Source organism: Rhinichthys klamathensis, unplaced genomic scaffold, assembly GCF_029890125.1.
Source record: "Rhinichthys klamathensis goyatoka isolate OS25496 unplaced genomic scaffold, OSU_Roscu_1.1 h1tg001050l_1, whole genome shotgun sequence".
Classification (NCBI taxonomy): Eukaryota; Metazoa; Chordata; class Actinopteri; order Cypriniformes; family Leuciscidae; genus Rhinichthys; species Rhinichthys klamathensis.
The window spans coordinates 272,550-295,000 of NW_026607321.1; the positions used below are offsets into that span (position 1 = coordinate 272,550).

At 42.2% G+C, this 22,451-nt stretch overlaps 1 protein-coding gene across 1 annotated transcript in view; it reads right to left on the reverse strand.

Annotated features, from left to right (window-relative positions):
• The window catches only part of polr3e (polymerase (RNA) III (DNA directed) polypeptide E), a 49,438-nt gene that overhangs the window by 6,068 nt on the left and 20,919 nt on the right, over positions 1-22,451 (reverse strand). Inside the window, exons 6-18 of the mRNA XM_056244700.1 lie at positions 22,435-22,451; positions 19,503-19,610; positions 15,885-15,934; positions 15,626-15,745; positions 12,475-12,560; positions 12,325-12,369; positions 6,332-6,423; positions 6,034-6,154; positions 5,625-5,706; positions 4,991-5,050; positions 3,953-4,110; positions 2,288-2,349; positions 208-674 (exon numbers count right to left, since the gene is read on the reverse strand). The exon at positions 22,435-22,451 is cut by the window's right edge and continues 66 nt beyond it. Coding sequence (XP_056100675.1) covers positions 208-674; positions 2,288-2,349; positions 3,953-4,110; positions 4,991-5,050; positions 5,625-5,706; positions 6,034-6,154; positions 6,332-6,423; positions 12,325-12,369; positions 12,475-12,560; positions 15,626-15,745; positions 15,885-15,934; positions 19,503-19,610; positions 22,435-22,451 — 1,468 coding nt within the window. The remainder of the gene's footprint in view (positions 1-207; positions 675-2,287; positions 2,350-3,952; positions 4,111-4,990; positions 5,051-5,624; positions 5,707-6,033; positions 6,155-6,331; positions 6,424-12,324; positions 12,370-12,474; positions 12,561-15,625; positions 15,746-15,884; positions 15,935-19,502; positions 19,611-22,434) is intronic.

Below are 22,451 nucleotides of genomic sequence, written 5' to 3' on the forward strand. Positions count from 1 at the left end.
CGAGCATGATGTCTTTTATAAATCTGATAAAACTAAAGACTCTTTGGAGAAATGAAGGATGCAACACTACTCTATAGGTACTCAAGATTAACATGAGATCGGCAGAAACGGTGTGTGTATGAGTTATCAATATTGGGCAGAAGTTTAATCGATGCATCTTGATTAGTTTTCCAGATGCATGAATTAAAGTGATGCACATGTACTCACAGGCACCAGGATCTGCTTGCACTGGCTCTGGAGGATGGCTTCGGTCAGCATGCGGTCGGTCACGTGACCGTACACCGAGTGGCCGCTGGGTAAACTGGCCAGATGCAGGTTAAACAGACGCTTGACCTCGCTCAGGCACAGGACGTGATGTTTCCTGAAGGTGTTCTGCACGAACTCCTGCAGCTCCGGGGTGAAGGCGTGAGCTGAGGCGTGAGCCGACGCGTGCCCGTTGTGAGGGTCCGGCCCCGGGGAGCTGGAGGCGGGGTGACCGTTGAGCGAGCCGTTCGTGAGCGTGTCCATGGGCTCCTCAGAGTCACTCACCGGCTCCTGCTTGACCCGCACGTCCCCCGGGGGTCGCGACCCCTTCAGTCTGCGGGCGTCCAGCTCTTTCTGCAGGACGCCGTGGGTTTCTCTCGCGTTCTCGCGCGCCGCTTTCACACGCTGGTCTCCGCTGACGTGAACCGGATCTGTCGTGACAAACACATGCGTGTGAAAAACTGGTGATAGACTAGCTAAAAACTAGTGTGTGCTGAATCTGATGAAAACATACAGAAGCTTCTTTTTTAATGCTTTTATTCAGCAGGGACGCATTAAGTTAATTAAAAGTGACAGTAAAGACATTGATAATGTTAAAAAAAAAATCTATTTCAATTAAATGCTGTTCTTTTGAACTTTCTATTCATCAAAGAATGCTGAAAAATAAATTGCATCACGGTTTCCACAAAAATATGAACTGTTTTCAACATTGATAATAATCATAAATGTTTCTTGAGCATCAGATCATCATATTAGAGTGATTTCTGAAGGATCATGTGACACTGAAGACTGGAGTTGGCTCTGCATTGGCTCCCTATTAAACATCGTATAAATTTTAAAATATTGTTGATTACTTACAAAGCACTAAATGGTTTAGCTCCCAGTGCTTGAGCGAGCTCTTAACGCATTATAGTCCTTCACGTCTATTGCGATCTCTAAACTCCGGCCAGTTGATAATACCTAGAATATCTAAATCGACTGCAGGCGGGAGATCCTTTTCTTATTTAGCACCAAAACTTTGGAACAGTCTTCCTACCATTGTCCGGGAAGCAGACACACTCTTTCAGTTCAAAGCTAGACTAAAAACACATCTCTTTGACCTAGCATACACATAATACATTATAGACTTCTATAATTCAATGTTAGGCTGCATAGATTAGGTCAGCCGGAACTGGGAACACTTCCCTTAAATCCAGATGTACTCGCTACATCATAAGAAGAATGGCATCTACGCTAATATTAGTGTCTTTGTTTATCCCGAGGTTTTCCCGCAGCCTGCCGGATCCAGGCCGTGTCCAGATCTGACGAAGGAGATTCGCCTGGACCCGATGACAATGCAGTGCTGAAGTATCCACTATCCTCTCCCTATGGAGGATCCCTTTCCCACTCTACAGATAAAGCGCTGTGAATTCCGGCTCGCGTACCCCGAAGTGATAAAATAAAACAAATTCTGTATCAAAATTTATAGGCAAGAAAAGTAGTTTGTTTAGGCTGGGTTGTATGAATTACAAACCTGCGCACATATTTTAAAAAGCACATAACTATAGAATTCTGAATGAGCATGTGAACGCCGTCAGCGTTAATCACAGGTTCGCGTTTAAAGTCTGATCATTTCGACGGAGGTGAATCAATCAAAGTTAACTTTAGCTGGAAATAACATTATTCAAGAACCGCTATAACGCCAAAACAATCTGTTACCTTAAATTATATGTTTATCTCTGTAAAGCTGCTTTGAAACAATCCATTGTTAAAAGCGCTATATAAATGAAGATGACTTGACTTGACTTGGAGTAATGATGCTGAAAATTCACAGGAATAAATTACACTTTACTGTATATTCACATAGAAAACAGCTGATTTACATTATAATAATATTTCACAATTTTACTGCATTTTTGATCTAATAAATGCAGCCTCGGAGAGCATACGATTTTTCACAAACGAAAAAAATGACCAATCCCAAACTTCTGAACACTAGTGTTCATAGTAATAAAAGTGTGTGTAAAAGTAGATATAGAGTATACAAGTAAAGGTCAGAACATACCCATCTGAGCGTCCTTTTTAGGCATAAAGTCCTCTTTGGAGACGTTAAACACCTTTTCCAACCTGCAATATAGAGTTCATTTAGAAACCAGGAGACCGAGACTCTCACCTCCTGTTAAGACCATCTGTGTTTAATATCTATAATATTCTTTATTTAGCTTAAAGCACTAGCTCACACACACAAAAAAACATTTCCACGTCCTCATCCTCATGTAGTTCTAACCCTGTATAGTCTTGTATTTTATCCATTCATTATCCAATAGGGATTTTTAAAAAGTCATAAAAAAGCCAACCAACTACGAAACTGTGATTTGAAGCAACAAAAAAACAAAACAGTTTTAGAATTAATTGAAAATCTGACAAAAAGAAAAAACTGTGGACTTAATATTGAGTGAAGAAAGGAACTGCAATACCATAAATCACTGCATATGACGTTCAAAAAAAAAAAAGAATCTACGTCATTTGCAATGCTTCACATGGAAGTGGGTGGTTCTTTTGGGACAATTTGTTTGGGTTCTCTGATTGGTGGAGATTTCTCTGCAGAATCATGGGTAATGTAGTTTATCCACCAGGAATTCTGCTGTTAAATATGATGATTAATGGAGGCTGACAGCGTCAACAAAAGCAAATACCAAAGTTATCATTAATAATTAATTTCCCTATGGAGAAAATGAATGGGATTTTAACTTCCAGAACAGAATGTTGCACAATATTTACTTTCTTCCATGAAACACAAAAGATGCTTTTCTATACAATGAAAGTGCAAACCAAAAAGTATTTTAGTGCATCATATAATACAGAAAATATAGTGCTAGAACAACATGGGCTGATTAAATGATACAAATGCTCATATCTGTATTAAATATCTCTTTTCAGTCCTTCCAGAAAAACACAGAGTTTTTTTTGTGATTGTTGCGGGCAAAAATCCTTGATTACGCGGCCCGTTTTCTTTAAAAATGCGATGGAATATGCGGGATATTTATGCAATTTTATGCGATGAAATTGCGGGAACTTGCGAAAAATGCGGTTTGATGAAAAAGAGGAAAAAAAAGTGATTCCCCAACACCCTGTTCTCACTCGGCTCCTACCTCAATGTAAAGAGTCATTTCTTATTACTTCCTATGATAAGCAAGCATATACATCACAGAAAGTGCTGGAATATTTCAGTTCTCATCTTAATAAACACATCAAACTTACAAAACATTGATGAGTCAAACAAGTTCTGTAGCTTTACTAGAGGAATATGCTTCAACTTCTGTAAAAATGAATAAATAAAATATTAAAAAATAAAGTGTGCTCCTGTTTTACAGCTTTTCGATGATGTTCACGTCGCGTAATTACGTCACTTCATAACGTTCCCATGGCAACAGGGGGAAACGGCGGCTCTCGTGTAAAGCAAACGCAACTTTCTGCTAAGATATGTGACTTTTTTGCAACGAAAATGCGAGGATTATGAAATCATGCAAGCCCCGCATATTTTGCGCGGAAATCGGCAATTTTTGCGGCTTATTTGAAAAAATGCCCCCGCATAAATATGCGAACTTTGGCTGATTATGCACTGAATCATGCGATCGCATAATCACGTTTTTCTGGAGGGACTGTCTTTGACTGCAACACATGAACAGACTCGTAAGGTTTATGGCGGTTTGTAAGAGCTCGTTCATACTTGGACTGAATGCCGAGCCAGAGCATGTGCTGCCGTTGAGCCACATCTGGATGCTTTCTGACGAAGTCCTGATCCGTGGGCAACAGGAACTCCCAGCCTCGGTTTACTCGAGGGACCGACATCTGCTCCAGGAAGTCCTTCACGTCCTCGGGAGGAAGCTGGAATCACATGACCCACATCAACATCAATACCACATGCTGAATAACATACATGATTGATTAATACACACACACACAAAAAAAAAAATCATAATTAACCCTGTAAAGCCTGACATATGAAATAATAATGGAACAATTTATTGAAACTTTAGAAAGAATATTTCATGTTTTTTGTGGAGTATCATATTTGCTACTTCAGACTTCTATAGCTCATATAGTCTGATATAGTGAGAATATGGAGGGAAAAACATCTTAATTTTATTGAGACACTCAAACAGCCAAAATATGCACTTTGCTGCAGATGCTGATATTTATATAGACAACAAGTAAGAGATCTTTATAACAGTATAGCAGATACTGACATAAAATGCATATAAATATCAAAATCTGCCAATATTATGTCTTAGTAAGATGATATTTGAATGCTTAGTTTTATGATCAACGCTCTGTAGTTTTAAAACATATAATGAAGATTGAGAGATGAACAAATAAACCTTCTTTAAAAGCCTGATGATCATATTTAATACTCATGATTTTTCTAATTAATGATGTCTGTTGCTTCAGTCCAGTTGAAATATTACTAACAATATTAAAATAATTATGTTTACTTGATAAAAATCAGTGCAGATTTCACAGCAGGTTTGTAGAGATATACTAAAAAAAAAGTATAAACTATCAATCCGCCAACGGTTTGTGTGCAACAGGTTTATCAGTGAAGTTTTGATCATTTAAAGGGTATTTGTGTATCAATGATACAGTAGGCTTTATAGGGTTAAAGTGCATACATCTAGATATGGCTTAGTAAGTGCTTATGTTAACACTATAATGGTAAAAACATTACATCTTTCAGCGCCATCTTCTGTTCTACTCAAGTACTGACCTTTATGATGGCGGCGACCTCTTTCCTCATCAGGGTTCGCTCGAGAGTGAATCTCCACATCTGAGAACGCAGAGATAAAATGAGGAAATCAGCAAACGCTTTGATAGCAACACTTATTATATAGCATGATGTAATACTGCTTGTCTTTAAAATCCAAACCAGGAGACAGGAATCACATTTAAAGTCCCCCATCCAGCTTTTAAATGTTTATTATAATGTCTATGTGGTGTTTTTAATATGCTTTAAGACACACCATGTGTAAGTTCATAAGTCGACAGCATTGCTGAGTATTTTCTGCTTAAAACTGCAGTGAACCAAAGACAGTCTCAAAAACACGGTTTGAAATCGCTGGTGTTTCTGACGTCACAAACGACCTTGTAACCAATCAGATCAACGTGTGATCGTCAACCAGTGGATCTCTGAGCTGAGGGAGTGAGTGGAGGCGGGGCTCATTTGCATATTCATAGAACCACGCATACTAAACGAGGCAAGGGTGTCGAGTTACATTCAAGATATTTTAAGGCATGAGGAATTTTTTTAATATGTAATTTTGGTGATCAAATATAGGGATAAAGTTGTTGACTACAGGGGGACTTTAAGCTAATATACATATTAGAGTAAAATTAAAGCTCACCACAAAGTCTCGGCCGCGACAGAGCACTTCAGCAGGAACGCCGCTGTGTGAACTACAGGTGTTTTTGGGATACAGCACGTCACTGGCAAAGACAAATCACAGGATTTTAGGATTTAAGACAAGATAAGATAAAACTTTATTTATCCCCAAGCGGACATTTCGACATTATAAACAAGACAAAAACATTATTGCAACTATGTATTCCGATGATAAATTATGTAGGGAGAGCAAAAAACATAACAGAAATATCATTAAATATAAATGAAAAAAGACTAATAAATAACTAAATATCCTAAATATAAGTATATGGGTAAATATACTCGCTTAAAAAAATAAAACTGGTCCCATGGGAGCCCTTCATCTACTAAAACGTCACGCATCAGCATAGATGTAATGTGAAAAGCCTGACCTCTTCACGACCCAGTTTCCCTGGACCAGCAGCGCCACCTGTTGAATGCACCGCAACACTGCGGTCGAGTCCGTACCCGACGCCAGCAAACCCATCAGATTAGCAAACGGCATTACCTTCACTGCCAGACAAAGAAAACATCTATATAGAGACGATATGAGGGAACACACTCACACTGCGTCACACTACATTTCATAACCGCGATAAGCCAAATCAATTTAAGTGCGATTTCATGTAAATTGCGATTAATGGTGCAGCGCTAATAGAGACGGACATAGACGATAGCGTTCAAGCTGACCGTTCTTCATCAGCGTCTTGACTTGATCCCCCAGAGGCAGCGTGCGGAGCTGGGCCATGGAGAGCACGTTACTGGGACCCGTCGGCTTCACGCTACAGAACCAGAGACACAACAAGATCAGGAAAGTCTAAAAATCAATCATACTTCGCCATAACGCCATATTCCAATTCACATTTATTTATAAAGCACATAATACAGGCAAGGCCGTAACCAGGGTTTGAAAATTAGTGAGGTCCGGGGTGTTGTGTAAAGAATTTTGCTATAATAATGGTTAGGCCATTGGACCCACATTTCCCCATGGACATTAAGCTGTGACCTTTTTTTTAAATGGAATTTGGCATATATATATACAGGGGTTAAATTTGGATTTAATTATGTGTGGGGTAGTCTCTCACTAGGGGGGTCCGGGGTTATGCCCCCCCGTGATTTTTTTTTGGAAAAATAAACCAAAATGGCACTTTCTGGAGAGTTTTGTGCAAAGAAATATAGAAAAAAGTAGTTCTAGCAAGTCTTATATTTTTGTAATTCACACAGATCAAACACAAACATGCTGACTGAATAGATTGCTAGTTGAGAAACACTGCTTTAATTAATGTTTTTATGATGACTTTGTGAAAGGTTAACTAAACAGCATGAGCCGTCTTCCAGCTCGCCAGTACCGGTAAGTTATTTGGCAAATTTCATTCTGTAGGCTAACATACAGATCTGTATAATGCTATTGTTTTTGATAGTGTTATACATTTCTTACAGATAATCACGATTGTCATTGCGTTTGTCTTGCCGAATGTGGTAGCTTTATGCAATTACAGTTTGTCTATAAGCTTTTTTTAATTTTTTTATTAATGCCGACAGTAAAATGTTGCCAGATATTGCTACGAAAAACAAGCAAAACAAAACAAAATAATAATAATAATCCGAAATAAGTTCAAAGCTTGTGTTTTGGAAATAAGATTAATATATCACTAAACCTAACATGCAACTTTACACTTTAATAACTTCCTAAAGTGTCACATTAACTCAGAAAAACAGGTCCAGGAGACAACTGCCACCTTTCCATTAGTGGATCTGGCAACAGGGAGGCTGCACCCGCGTTCACAGCGCGCTCTCAAGCCCCGTTCACTGCGCCAGCTTCTCGCAGCAACATGCATTGCAAACACTCATATGAGGTGGTTTAAACACGGCTAATTAATCATTCAGAGAGCTTGACATTTTATTTTTGATTGTAAAAAAAAATGACCGAGGTCCGGACCTCGGTGACCTTATAAGCTGGCTACGGCCATGAATACAGGGTTCCCACACCTCGGATAACGTCAAATTCAAGGAGCTTTCAAGGACTTTCCAGGTCCAATACCCTCAAATTCAAGGACTTGGGCCGCGTGTCCACCAAAGCGTTTTTAGCCAGAGCGCTCTGCTGAAGACGCCGAGCTGTGGGCGCTTGAGAGCGTTTTGGCAGCGCAGTGTTTTTTCAGTTGAGACGTTTCGTTGCTATGATACAGAATATCCGCAGCACAGTTTACGTGTAACAGATTTCGCAGATATTCGTTTCATACTAAAAATGTATTGTTCATCCATTTTGTTCAGTTAGCTCTTCTGGTTGATCTCGTTGTACAGAAACAAGCCCTGAGAAGTGAAGCCAAAGCGTCTCGATCGCCCCCCGGTGGCCGGTTCTAGTATAGGTCATAAGCCCCGCCTCCCCGTGTTATTCAACGGCACGTGAGACCAACTAAACAATTAAATTACTTCAAATATCGTCTCTCCAAATCTGTCATTTACGGTAGTTTTTATCACGCTGATGTAATTTAAAGTGTTTGTTTTTAAAATAAGTTTGTTTTTAGTTAGTTATTTGATGCGGTGGTGGTGTGACGTCATGATTGACAGCTGTGATTGACAGGTTCTCTGAGTGAAGTAGTCACTGAAGCACCAACAGACTTTTTTTCGGGATCTTCGGAGGACTGAGGGGATTGGAGCTTTACATTTAATATCTAAATTTCTATAATTATTTTTTTTTAAAGTGCCGGAGCGTGCGCTCGCGATTGATTCTGCGAGAGTGAGGGCAGGGCCTTGATTTCACGCTTTACTTCCGGCTCACGACTGCGCGTGTCTGGTCCCGAGATCGCTTCTGCGCAGACTCAAGATCCAAGATGTCAGCGCCGTATCGGGACACTGGCGGCTTCAGTTCTGACCAATGGAAGAGAGCGAAGGGGCGGCGTCCATCCTTTTTTACAGTCTATGTACAGAAAGAATGTTGTGGCAGTTGGTCGGTGTGGTATTAGCCCCGCCCCTCCTCCACTGTGATTGGACGGCTGGGTAAAAAGTGACAGTGATGAGCCAAAAGTTGAACATTCTTCAACTCTCGGCGACCTGTAAAAACACAGAGCGCTCAGCGCTTCAGCGAGAAAAAAACGCTCAGCGCCTCGTTAAGCTCATGCTGTTTAAAAAACGCGGCGCTCCCATTAAAAAAACAATTGAAAAAATACGCCAGGAGCGTGAAAAAACGCTTTGGTGGACACACGGCCTAACTGTGGGGACACATGTCAAGTGAGAACAAGGTTACATCGTGTTACCTTGCAAGATACATTGTTACAGTTTTGCGTGCGTGAACGTCATGGCAACTTACAACACAAAGTACCTCACGCGGGAAACACTTAGCGTAACGCATAAATGCGCGTAACTAACGATAATCAAGCAAGCTAGTGTGCGTAGGCCACGAAGTGTCGGCGGAATAACACATTAGCGGAGCGGAGGGAATAATACGGATTTTTGTCCAGAAAACGTCTTGCACAAAATAAATTCGAACACTTTCCAGGACCTTGAATTTTGTTTTTCATATTCACAAACTTTCAAGGATTTCAAGAACCCGTGGGAACCCTGATATAATACTACAATGTTGACCATAGTGCTACACAAACAATAAAATATGAAAATATAACAAACACAGATAACTAGACGAATACCAAGATCTTAGTACTGGGCGGTACGACCAAACATTTATATCACGGTATTTTTTTAAATGATACCGGTTTCACTGTATATGACGGTATAAATGTGGGATATGAACACATTTTCTGCTGATTGAGAGTAGATTGACCCAGAATGCCCTATTTTACTGTCAAATTTTACTACACTAGAATTAATACAGGTTTGCAAGGGTGTTTACAAAGAGGTCCAGCAGGACGCTGCATTAACGCTGCTTTATCAACGCTGTCAAGAGGTACAGGAGTATGCACTCTGCAGACTGTGACACCGACCACGCTCTTGTCCGTTGCACTCTAAAACTCACCCCAAAGAAGATTCACAGTGCCACTCCAAAGCTAAACATTGAGCTGATGCAGAAACATGAATACGTGGCAAGTTTCCGTGCGCGTATGGAGGGCCTTCCCTTCAGAGTTGACGGCACTCCTGAAAACATCTGGGCTGAGCTAAGAGGTTCCATGACTGAGACTGCATCTGAGGTCTTCGGCCTTTGTAGAAGGAAACAGCCGGATTGGTTCCTTGCAAGCTCTGCTATTCTGCTCCCGGCCCTAGCTGTCAAGCGTGCTGCCCGTCTCAGTGTTCTCCAAGACAGAAATGACTCCACCATTGCTCACTATCGTAAGGCCAGGAATGACGTCAAGCGTCTCACACGCCAGGCCTGCGCGCAGTACTGGCAGGACCTCAGTGAGAAGGTAGAACGGTGTGCAAGAACTGGGGACATGCGAGGCATGTACAGCGGCATCAATGAGGCACTGGGTCCTACAGCGAAAAAAACAGCACCTCTGCTAGCCACTGATGGCGCCATTGTCAACGACCTTCCAGGCCAGCTTGGTAGATGGGTCGAGCATTACAGCTTGCTGTACGGCACTCCTGTGGACGCCAACTTGAACGCTGTCTCTGCTGCTGTACCACAACTACCTGTCCTCAACGAGCTGGATACGGAGATCTCAACAATGGAAATAGAGCATGCGATTGCAGCACTAAAGAACAACAAGTCACCGGGCAGCGATGGAATTCCAGCGGAGCTGCTGAAGTGTGGTGGGGCAGTGCTGGTCAGGCGGCTTCACTGCCTGTTTCGATGCTGTTGGCAGAACAAATGCATCCCTAGCGAACTCAAGAATGCCAACATCGTCACTCTTTATAAAAATAAGGGTGACAGGCAGGACTGCAACAACTACAGAGGCATCTCGCTCCTTAGCCTTCCGGGAAAATGCCTTGCCCGCGTAATTCTTCCAAGACTGCAGCGCATTGCTGACCAGGTGCTGCCGGAGAGTCTTCCGTGCTGGTCGTTCGACCTTGGACACGATTTTCTCGGTACGCCAGCTTCAGGAAAAGTGTGCGGAACAGCAATGCCCATTGTACATGGTGTTTGTCGATCTGACTAAGGCTTTCGATTCTGTGAGTCGCTCTGGTCTCTTCCACGTTCTGCAGCGACTCGGTTGTCCAGCAACTCTTTTGGGAATACTCCAAGGCTTCCATGATGGGATGCGGGCAACCATACAGTTCAACGGTGCCCGCTCAAATGAGTTCGATGTCTGCTGTGGAGTAAAGCAGGGGTGTGTCCTCGCTCCCACCTTGTTTGGCATCTATTTCTCGGCTGTGCTGCGACGGGCGTTTCCTGATCCGGTTGGGGTTCTGCTGCACACTAGGTATGATGGCAACTTCAGCTTAGCTCGTCTGAGGGCCAGAACCAGGGTGAAGTGTGTCCTTGTGCGTGAGCTGCTTTACGCAGATGACGCTGCCTTCGTGGCTCACACTGAACAAGAAATTCAGGAGATGTGCAATTCTTTTGCTGCTGCCTGCACAGAGTTCGGCCTAACCATAAGCCTCAAGAAGACAGTGGTGATGGCTCAGAACGTTCCTGCTCCCCCTCACGTCACCATCAATGGCACAGTGCTGTCGGTTGTCGAGAAATTCATCTACCTCGGCTCAACCTTGACAGCAAACAACAGCCTCGATGCTGAACTGAATACCAGGATCGGTCGTGCCTCAACAACCTTTGGCCGGCTTCAGTCTCGTGTCTGGAACAACAGCCACCTTTCTCTCAAAGTAAAGGTGCGCGTATATGAGTCCTGTGTGCTCTACGTTCTGCTATATGGAAGCGAAACGTGGCCTACATACCAGCGGCAGGAGCACAAGCTTAATGCTTTTCACTTCCGTTGTCTACGACAGACCCTTGGCCTGTCATGGCAGGATCGGGTCCCGAACACCACCGTGCTGAAGCTCACTAACAGCAGTGACATGTACACCGCGTTCCGGAGGAGGCGACTCAGATGGATCGGCCATGTACGTCGTATGCCAGATGAACGTCTCCCAAAGTCCATCTTCCATGGGGAGTTAGCTGTGGGACACCGCCCTCGTGGACGACCCAAGCTCTGCTTTAAGGATGTCGTCAAGCGGGACATGAATGTCTTTAACATCAACCCTGCCCAATGGCATCACCTTGCGGAAGACCGGGCAGCTTGGCGGTCTGCACTGACAGAGGGCACGATTCAGTCCTGTTATGCTTACACCAGCTTTTGCTCAGAAAGACGGCATGCTAGACACCGTTCAGATCGGCGCTTGCGCTGCAAAAGGCCTTGATGATGATCAGGAAAGATTATATGAAAATAACATTGAAACTTTTCTAAAGACTGTCAGTTCCCTTCAAATACATTCATTTAAAAACACCCGCGCCGCGTTTTGACTTTGAAACGTGCAATTCTCATGTTTATTCAACGGTGTCAGAGCCTTTTGGAAAATCTATTTGCGGCGGGCAGTGTGAACCAAAGTATGGGAAACACTAATATAATTTGACAGCATTAATTACAGTTTAAGCTGTCCATCTTCACACAGCTGTGCATCACCAGTGAACAGTGAAAAGACCCCTCAAACAGTGTTGCGACGCGATTATACATCAGTATTGCGGTATATTAAAATTCATATCATAACAAAAATAAACACTGGTATTCGGTATGAACAGGTATACCGCCCAGCACTACAAGATTTCACTGCATACTACAGAAAGTTCCTCTACTTACACTTTCTCTTCAGCCAGAGGAGGCATGAGCATGGACAGGTATTCCCTGCGGAGAGAACACACACACACACACACACACACACACACGTGATGAGCACCGAGAGCGAAACATCCCGGGTAAAATCAAGTGTTTATCAGTCCATGCACTAACCCTGGTGTTTTCACCAGCTCCGTGTTTTCTGTGGTATCCATGGCCTGGCAGTAAAGATACTGGCGCTCATGCTCAGAACGTCCGTCCTACAGATGCAAGCAGAATAAATGAAAATGCATGCATTATATAATATATAAAGAACATGCAGGTGTTCCATTATGCTAATAAAATCACCGTAATGAACATGCATTGTATTGTTAGTGGACACATTAATAAATGCTGTGATCAGACGTCGTCAGTCAAGCGTGGGTCATGTGATCAGACGTCAGTCAAGCGTGGGTCATGTGATCAGACGTCAGTCAAGCGTGGGTCATGTGATCAGACGTCGTCAGTCAAGCGTGGGTCATGTGATCAGACGTCGTCAGTCAAGCGTGGGTCATGTGATCAGACGTCAGTCAAGCGTGGGTCATGTGATCAGACGTCAGTCAAGCGTGGGTCATGTGATCAGAGGTCAGTCAAGCGTGGGTCATGTGATCAGAGGTCGTCAGTCAAGCGTGGGTCATGTGATCAGACGTCGTCAGTCAAGCGTGGGTCATGTGATCAGACGTCGTCAGTCAAGCGTGGGTCATGTGATCAGACGTCAGTCAAGCGTGGGTCATGTGATCAGAGGTCAGTCAAGCATGGGTCATGTGATCAGACGTCGTCAGTCAAGCGTGGGTCATGTGATCAGACGTCGTCAGTCAAGCGTGGGTCATGTGATCAGACGTCGTCAGTCAAGCGTGGGTCATGTGATCAGACGTCAGTCAAGCGTGGGTCATGTGATCAGAGGTCAGTCAAGCATGGGTCATGTGATCAGACGTCGTCAGTCAAGCGTGGGTCATGTGATCAGACGTCGTCAGTCAAGCGTGGGTCATGTGATCAGACGTCGTCAGTCAAGCGTGGGTCATGTGATCAGACGTCGTCAGTCAAGCGTGGGTCATGTGATCAGACGTCGTCAGTCAAGCGTGGGTCATGTGATCAGACGTCGTCAGTCAAGCGTGGGTCATGTGATCAGACGTCGTCAGTCAAGCGTGGGTCATGTGATCAGACGTCGTCAGTCAAGCGTGGGTCATGTGATCAGACGTCGTCAGTCAAGCGTGGGTCATGTGATCAGACGTCGTCAGTCAAGCGTGGGTCATGTGATCAGCCGTCGTCAGTCAAGCGTAGATCATGTGATCAGCCGTCGTCAGTCAAGCGTGGGTCATGTGATCAGCCGTCGTCAGTCAAGCGTGGGTCATGTGATCAGCCGTCGTCAGTCAAGCGTGGGTCATGTGATCAGACGTCAGTCAAGCGTGGGTCATGTGATCAGAGGTCAGTCAAGCGTGGGTCATGTGATCAGACGTCAGTCAAGCGTGGGTCATGTGATCAGACGTCAGTCAAGCGTGGGTCATGTGATCAGACGTCGTCAGTCAAGCGTGGGTCATGTGATCAGAGGTCAGTCAAGCGTGGGTCATGTGATCAGACGTCAGTCAAGCGTGGGTCATGTGATCAGAGGTCAGTCAAGCGTGGGTCATGTGATCAGACGTCAGTCAAGCGTGGGTCATGTGATCAGACGTCAGTCAAGCGTGGGTCATGTGATCAGAGGTCAGTCAAGCGTGGGTCATGTGATCAGACGTCGTCAGTCAAGCGTGGGTCATGTGATCAGACGTCGTCAGTCAAGCGTGGGTCATGTGATCAGACGTCGTCAGTCAAGCGTGGGTCATGTGATCAGACGTCGTCAGTCAAGCGTGGGTCATGTGATCAGACGTCAGTCAAGCGTGGGTCATGTGATCAGACGTCGTCAGTCAAGCGTGGGTCATGTGATCAGAGGTCAGTCAAGCGTGGGTCATGTGATCAGACGTCAGTCAAGCGTGGGTCATGTGATCAGAGGTCAGTCAAGCGTGGGTCATGTGATCAGACGTCAGTCAAGCGTGGGTCATGTGATCAGACGTCAGTCAAGCGTGGGTCATGTGATCAGAGGTCAGTCAAGCGTGGGTCATGTGATCAGACGTCGTCAGTCAAGCGTGGGTCATGTGATCAGACGTCGTCAGTCAAGCGTGGGTCATGTGATCAGACGTCGTCAGTCAAGCGTGGGTCATGTGATCAGAGGTCAGTCAAGCGTGGGTCATGTGATCAGACGTCAGTCAAGCGTGGGTCATGTGATCAGACGTCAGTCAAGCGTGGGTCATGTGATCAGACGTCGTCAGTCAAGCGTGGGTCATGTGATCAGACGTCGTCAGTCAAGCGTGGGTCATGTGATCAGAGGTCAGTCAAGCGTGGGTCATGTGATCAGACGTCGTCAGTCAAGCGTGGGTCATGTGATCAGACGTCGTCAGTCAAGCGTGGGTCATGTGATCAGACGTCGTCAGTCAAGCGTGGGTCATGTGATCAGACGTCGTCAGTCAAGCGTGGGTCATGTGATCAGACGTCAGTCAAGCGTGGGTCATGTGATCAGACGTCAGTCAAGCGTGGGTCATGTGATCAGACGTCGTCAGTCAAGCGTGGGTCATGTGATCAGACGTCGTCAGTCAAGCGTGGGTCATGTGATCAGAGGTCAGTCAAGCGTGGGTCATGTGATCAGACGTCATCAGTCAAGCGTGGGTCATGTGATCAGACGTCGTCAGTCAAGCGTGGGTCATGTGATCAGACGTCAGTCAAGCGTGGGTCATGTGATCAGACGTCATCAGTCAAGCGTGGGTCATGTGATCAGACGTCGTCAGTCAAGCGTGGGTCATGTGATCAGAGGTCAGTCAAGCGTGGGTCATGTGATCAGACGTCATCAGTCAAGCGTGGGTCATGTGATCAGACGTCGTCAGTCAAGCGTGGGTCATGTGATCAGACGTCAGTCAAGCGTGGGTCATGTGATCAGACGTCAGTCAAGCGTGGGTCATGTGATCAGACGTCGTCAGTCAAGCGTGGGTCATGTGATCAGACGTCATCAGTCAAGCGTGGGTCATGTGATCAGACGTCGTCAGTCAAGCGTGGGTCATGTGATCAGAGGTCAGTCAAGCGTGGGTCATGTGATCAGACGTCATCAGTCAAGCGTGGGTCATGTGATCAGACGTCGTCAGTCAAGCATGGGTCATGTGATCAGACGTCAGTCAAGCGTGGGTCATGTGATCAGACGTCAGTCAAGCGTGGGTCATGTGATCAGACGTCGTCAGTCAAGCGTGGGTCATGTGATCAGACTCACCTGGAGCCCGTGGTAGTGCAGGTGAACCCAGGGTTCCTCAGCCTGTTTCTTCTGCAGGAACTCGTAGGACTGGATGCGGCGCTGACGGGCCTGTTCTGACTCAGGGCGGGAAAACCTCACCTGTTCAAACACAGGTGAACGATGAGAGGAATGAGCACAACACACGGACTGAGTGCATGTTTAGTCTATAGGTATGCGCGTTTGAATATATATGTGCGCAGGCGTGTAGTGTTTCTTTACAAATGGCATGAAGTCTTACAGTGATTTGTTTAACGTCTTCTTCTGCTTCATCCTGAGAAGAGTCTCCAGCTGTAAACACACACATTCGGTAGTTAATAACAATCATAATGTATCTAACAGAGACCAAAAACTTAAATGATATTTATGAATTAATATAATATACTTTCTAAAGTAAAAATACATTTAAAACTTTTTTTGAATAATTATGATGATGATGTGTACGTTCAATGTGAATGGAAAATATGTTTTTTCTTTAATGGTTATATACATTACATTTTTTGTCATTAAATATATTTGAATTTATGCATTCGCTATTTAATTTCCGAGTTGAAATGTGAACCTTAAATGTAATGGAAGTCGCTTTGGAAAAACAAAATCTGACAAATCCATAAATGTAAATTAAATATTTTCTTGAAAATGGCACAATATTTTCTCAAAACCATATAAAAACAACATGAATATGATTTTTTTTAAATCAACTTAGCACGTTTATTATAAAGACACTATTATTAATAGTATTAATATAAAAATCTTTTAATGTGAAATCAAAACTTTACAATAAGGTTGGTTAGTTAACGTTAGTTAATGCATTGACTAACAACGAGCAATATATGTGTTACAGTATGTATTAATCTTTGTTAACATTAGTTAATAAAAATAAAACAGTTCATTGTTAGTTCAGGTCCATTAAATAATATTAACAGATACAACTTTTGATTTTAATAATGTATTAGTAAATGTTGAAATTAACAAATAAAACACATTATTTTATTGTTAGTACATCTTAACTAATGTAGTAAACTAACGTTTTCAAATACAGTGTTTCCCCTACCATTGTTTTGGGGGGGGCGGCCAAAACGACACCCCGCCCCCCCTAAAATGCTGACGAAATCCAGTCATAAAAACGGAATTTACTGTATAACACGGAATTTCACGGAATTTGTAAATTTTTTGAAGAATAAATAGAAAGCAGTTCAGTATACACTTGAAATCAAATCGCGATGTAGACTAGTGTGTGTGGATATTAAACCACAAAGACAATTTAAATACGAATCCTGCGTGTTCTGTGTGAATGAATGGTGCCGCCGACGCGCAGTTTCATTTACCACACACACACACACACACACACTGAAGCACGTGTGACGCTTGCGCTGTTTTTTGGTCTATATGAAGACACAAATGCATGAACTTCCTCTCCAGGCTCTAGATCCACTCCGAAAGTCACTTCGTGATCATTTCACCGCTTCATTTGAGAAAAACTATCATCATGACATAAACACACAGAAACTCAAAAGGTCTTCACGGCAACCCGTCAAAATAAAAGTTCGGTTTAACTTGACAGAAATATATTACTGCTGTACAGTAGAATTTAGATATGTCCCAATGTAATAATACTAACATTAATCCAAATAAATTATCATCAAAATTCAGTTTAAGGAATAATCCATGTTTTAATTTTAACAGAAAAGCTCATTGTGCAGCACGTTATGTGACAAAGTTTATTTAATTTCATATGATTTAAATTGATGATAAATGCTAAAATTTGTGTTTTATGTCTTCATTTTATTACCAGAAAAAACACAAGACAGAATTAGGGTGACATTTGTTTTCATATATATTTTTTAAATGTTGTATAAGTTTAATGATTTATAATACATTATTTCAATTAATTAGACATGCTTTTTGATTGCTAAAAAATGTACACCACGTATCCGTAACATGCCCGCTCCGCAACACTAGCAGTTTCAATCTGAAAAAAAATCCTAGGGGACACAATGAGATAGAACCTTTTTATAAAGTGTTACTGTGAAATCTTCATTTGCCCTTTAAAGTCGACATGAAATCAAAATTCTTTATGGAATATTGCAGTGTTTATTATAAACGATTTATGGGTGCACATCATAATTGTTTTAATAATCTTGAATCAGAATAAGTTCCTCTTGCAGCATCTCTTCTCTTCTCTGCTGATGTGGGCGGGGCTTTAACCTGTCACTCACATGAGATCAGCCAATAGCAGACCACACCCATCCAATCAATTCCACACGGACACAATCAAGCCCCGCCCACATTTGTTCTTGTTCCAGAATACAGGACAATAGAAGAGAAACGACTAGCGCAACTTCCCTTTTATGGAGACTTTAAGATCAACTCAGATGTGACAGTAGGGCGGGGTGATAAAACGGTATCGGTATTTATCGACGGTACACCATTGCCGGTAACGTTATAAAAAAAAAAAAAATCAATATAGCCCTCGATATTTTCATTGAAATCCCTGTAGATCTTAGACGCAATATGTGAATGTTCACAAATTGGGTCTAATTGATGAAACAAGAGCAGAACGAGTTTGTGTGTAAATCGTGTGTAAAGTGGTTCTGGCGTAAATTTTCGGATTCATTAAAATGTTCATATTTTCCAAATGTTAGTTGGTACACAAGAAATCTACAGCTGCTCCCAGCCAAGCGTAAATAGTGCGCTTAACACCCGAACGGCTCATTAATAAGGCTGCATTTTAGTTCACCTTAATCGGGTACATATTTACACAGCATTTTGAAAAAATATTATATATAGTAATTACATATGGGTGTTCTTTTTACTTCTGGGACTGTTTGATTAACAGATGAAACTCCATTAACTGCATCTGTAATGCTGCCAAGCTTGCTTTCTTTAGGACCTGATACGCCACTATGTAGCCTACGCTTGAAAATAAAATGTGGTGTTTTGAATGAACTTCTGATAATAAAACTTTGATTTCTGCATCTGAGAAATTTTTCATTCGCTTTTGAGAAGACATGTTGAAATCCTTCGTTTGGTGTCATAATATGATGCCCTGCATCTGAGAAATGATTTCAGAAATAGTTGTCAGTCGGATTTAATGGGCGGGATTTATGGTAATTGAGAATGAGCGTGCACGCGCGTCCCATTTACAAATGATTGGAATTAATTAACACACACACATTTCACTATCACATCTGACGTTTAAGAAGTATTTGTGAATCTGGAGAAGAGTTTTCGGGAAGGTCTCTTCACGCGCAAATCACTCGCATATTTACTCGTATATTTACGAATGTTTCATGAGGGAGACCCATTGTGATTGCGTCAAAAAATGCGCGGAAAGCGCGGCTGTGCGTTATCTCCTCCTTTCCAAAGTTTGCCTTAAAGGTGCTCTAAGCGATGTCACACGTTTTTTAGGCCAAACATTTTTTGTCACATACAGCAAACATCTCCTCACTATCCGCAGGCTGCCTGTCCCCTGAACACACTGTAAAGAAAGGCGATCTCTGCAGACAGCGGCAACAAAAACAAACTGCGGCGACCCGCTCCCCGAAACATAACAAACTGTTCCAGCCAATGACCGACAAGAAGAGTTTGGGGGTGTGGTTTGGGGGGTTAGTGCGCGGATGAGGAGAAGGGAGGGTCTAGCTAGCCTCCGTTTTGTTTGACAATAGTTCGAACGTCAACAAGAAGTGCTTAGAGAACCTTTAATAATGTGGATAAATACATAAAAAAACAGTGGTTTACTAACTTTTCTACTTGTCTTAAAAAAATAAAACAAAAAGTTTATAAAAAAATGTCAATAATTATCAATACCGAACGATATGAAACATTATATCGTGAACCATTTTTTACCCGTCCCTACCTTCATTGGCCGCCTCTCTTTCTCTATGTTTAGTATCAGCTTTATCCAGGTATGTGAAGCTGGGTCTCATCTGGAGGATCCCCTGCAGTGGAGTGAGGTGAAGCTCTCCTGCAACACACCAACAGCAGGACATCACGTTACATCTTCTCAAAGTGTGGGGCGCAGGGACACTGCATGGGGCGCGGGAGATCAGCTAAACCCAGCCGGCGCACCGGCGTTCAAGAGCGCGAGTAGCGGTTAGCGCTCGGCCTTAGTAAAGCGGCATTGAACAACAGTTACACTGAATCGTTCCTCTTCGGACCGACCCGTCCCCATTGGAACATTAAGCCAGCAGAGAACAGCCCGAATCACACGCTGCTCCTGCGAACGCTTCTGTGTGTGTGGCGGTGAGAAGACCGACAAGAAGCTGAGCTTCTTTTTTTTTTTAAGGTTTAAAGGGGGGCGCGACAAAAAAAGTTTAAGGACCAATGCTTTACATCACATGGCACTTATTCACATCAATGCAAAACTACATGTCTCTGTAACTTCATTTGAAAATGATCATATTCAGACATCAAGGCACTTCACAAGTGTCCATTCTATTTATTCTGGTCATAACAACTGTATTAAAGATGCTGTCTGTGCAAGTATATAGTCCAGTGGTGGGCCGTCAGGGCCAGCAAGGCCTTCTCTGCTGGCCTAAACACTATCAGAATCACTGACTTGCACTTTAATATATTTTTTCCATGAATGAGTATTAAATTATTCCCAATAGTTCATTCTCTTAATTTTATAGCTTTTCTCTTGGTTGCGCTGCTTCCAGTAGTGTATGTTTATTTTAGCGCTTTTATCCAATCATATTTCAGCCATCATGCGTTGCCAGGGTCAAAGAAATCTGCCTTCAGGCCTTCAGAATCGACAGTGCGGGCGCCTGTAGCTTACAATGAATGGCAATGAAACTGTTGCTTTAACCAATCAGATAAGCAGTCAGATTTAATCAGCCAATCAGATTTCGATTTGACTGCAGCGGGGCCATCTAGCAGGCACACAATAACGTCGGCATTTTCACGTTCTTTGATTGGATGGTCAGAGCGCGTACTATTACTGGTTGTCAGTAGGCTATCCGCATCTGTAGCGAACTGCAAACTAAAATATATTCCTGTAGATTTAATAGTTTTTCAACCCACAAATTAATGTTTCTTTCCCTCCTCGACCCCCAGCAGGTTCAAACCTACCGGAAAAAATCCCTTATTCAGCCTGAGCTTAACGCAGAGTCACGGAACACTGCTCGATCTGTCCGGGTAAAAACTGACTAATGTAAGTTATGCCACGAATGATTTTGAAGGCAAAAGTCCCGCTGATCTCATTGCTTTCGTTCAAAACTCTGTGTGAGAGCATGGGACAGCTGTAACGTTACACATCGTCAGGTTATGCGGTGACTGTGTCCACTGCTTCTGTCGAGCAGACACTCTCTAAAGCGAATTAAAACTTATGCTAGAAATATGACGGGACTCGACTTTCAGCATTAGACTCGTTATTGTTGGAACTGAAACGCACAGATAACCTGTACAACAGAGTAATTTAAGTCTTCCTGAGGAAAGAAATAAGGATGGATTTTGTGTAAAAAATAATCAGTAGTTTTGGTGAGTATAATGCTTTTTTTTTCCGTGGTGAATATGATTTTCTTCTTAATTTTTCTTTTAAATTTATGATCGAAACTTTTTTTTTTTTTTTAAACATCCGTAACCATTGAACGACAAGATAAGGGAGGCTCCGTTTCTGAACTTATAATCGGAACGCAAGAACAACTGTACACAAAGCACCAGCCGAACTCACGCGCTCGTTTCTCTCTACCGGCCTTTTCCAAACTCACCACCGCATTAACCCAATAACTGCCGGTGCAAAATAAAAACAACAATTATAGAGTCTTTGCACTGCTACACTATTAAAAGTTATTAATTCAGGTAGGACAGAAGGCCTAGGTGTGAAATGCACGGCCCGCCACTGATATAGTCCATATGCATTTACATGTTTACAGTGATTTCAGGAGGAAAGTTAAAGTCTTTGCAAGTGATTTCTAAATTATGAAAATAGCTTTTTCCCCTACAAAGTTGCAAATTTTGTAAAAAGAATTTGAATGTAGCATAAATAAAAAAAATTAAACTAATTTGTTTTATTCAAAACGGATTATAATGTTATTTTCACCACTCCACTTTCACTGAAACTTATTAAATACAAAAATCAATAGTGATGCATGTACTTAACACTGATGTATGGAAGGCCATTTCTGCCACATAAGAAAAAAATATCATGCTTTTGGACATAATTATGACAAAAGTCGAAAGAATGACATACTAATCATATTTATGAGATGAAAAGTCGAAATTATGACATACTAAGTCATAATTTAGACATTAAAAGTCAAAATTATGACATTAATTCAAAATTATGATTTAAAAGTAATAATTATGACATAAATAAAAAATTATGACAAAAAGTCATAATTATGACAGTGATAATTTCAACTTTTTAATCTCATAATTATGACTGTGATTATGACTTAAGTCATAATGTCAAGTCAAAATAATGACAAAGTCAAAATCATGAGTGTCAAGTTTAAATTTTTATTTCATATATTTTGACATAACTTTTTATGTCACAATCACTGAATGACTTAGTATGTTATAATTATGAATTTTTATGTCATAATTATGATTTACCAAAACATGTGGCAGAAATGTCAAAGCCTTTGTAAGTGATTTTTGAATTATGAAAACAGCTTTTTCCCTTACAAAGTTGCATTTAAAAATAAATAAATGGAATATTGCATAAATCATTCGAATAAAGCACAGATTGCTTTTAAAATGTTCACTTCCTGCGAAACCAGCGCAAAGCGTGAGTAATGGAATAATGTGTCCGGGGAAAAAAGCCTGATCTCCACATAATAAATTACCTTTGTGAAACACGGCT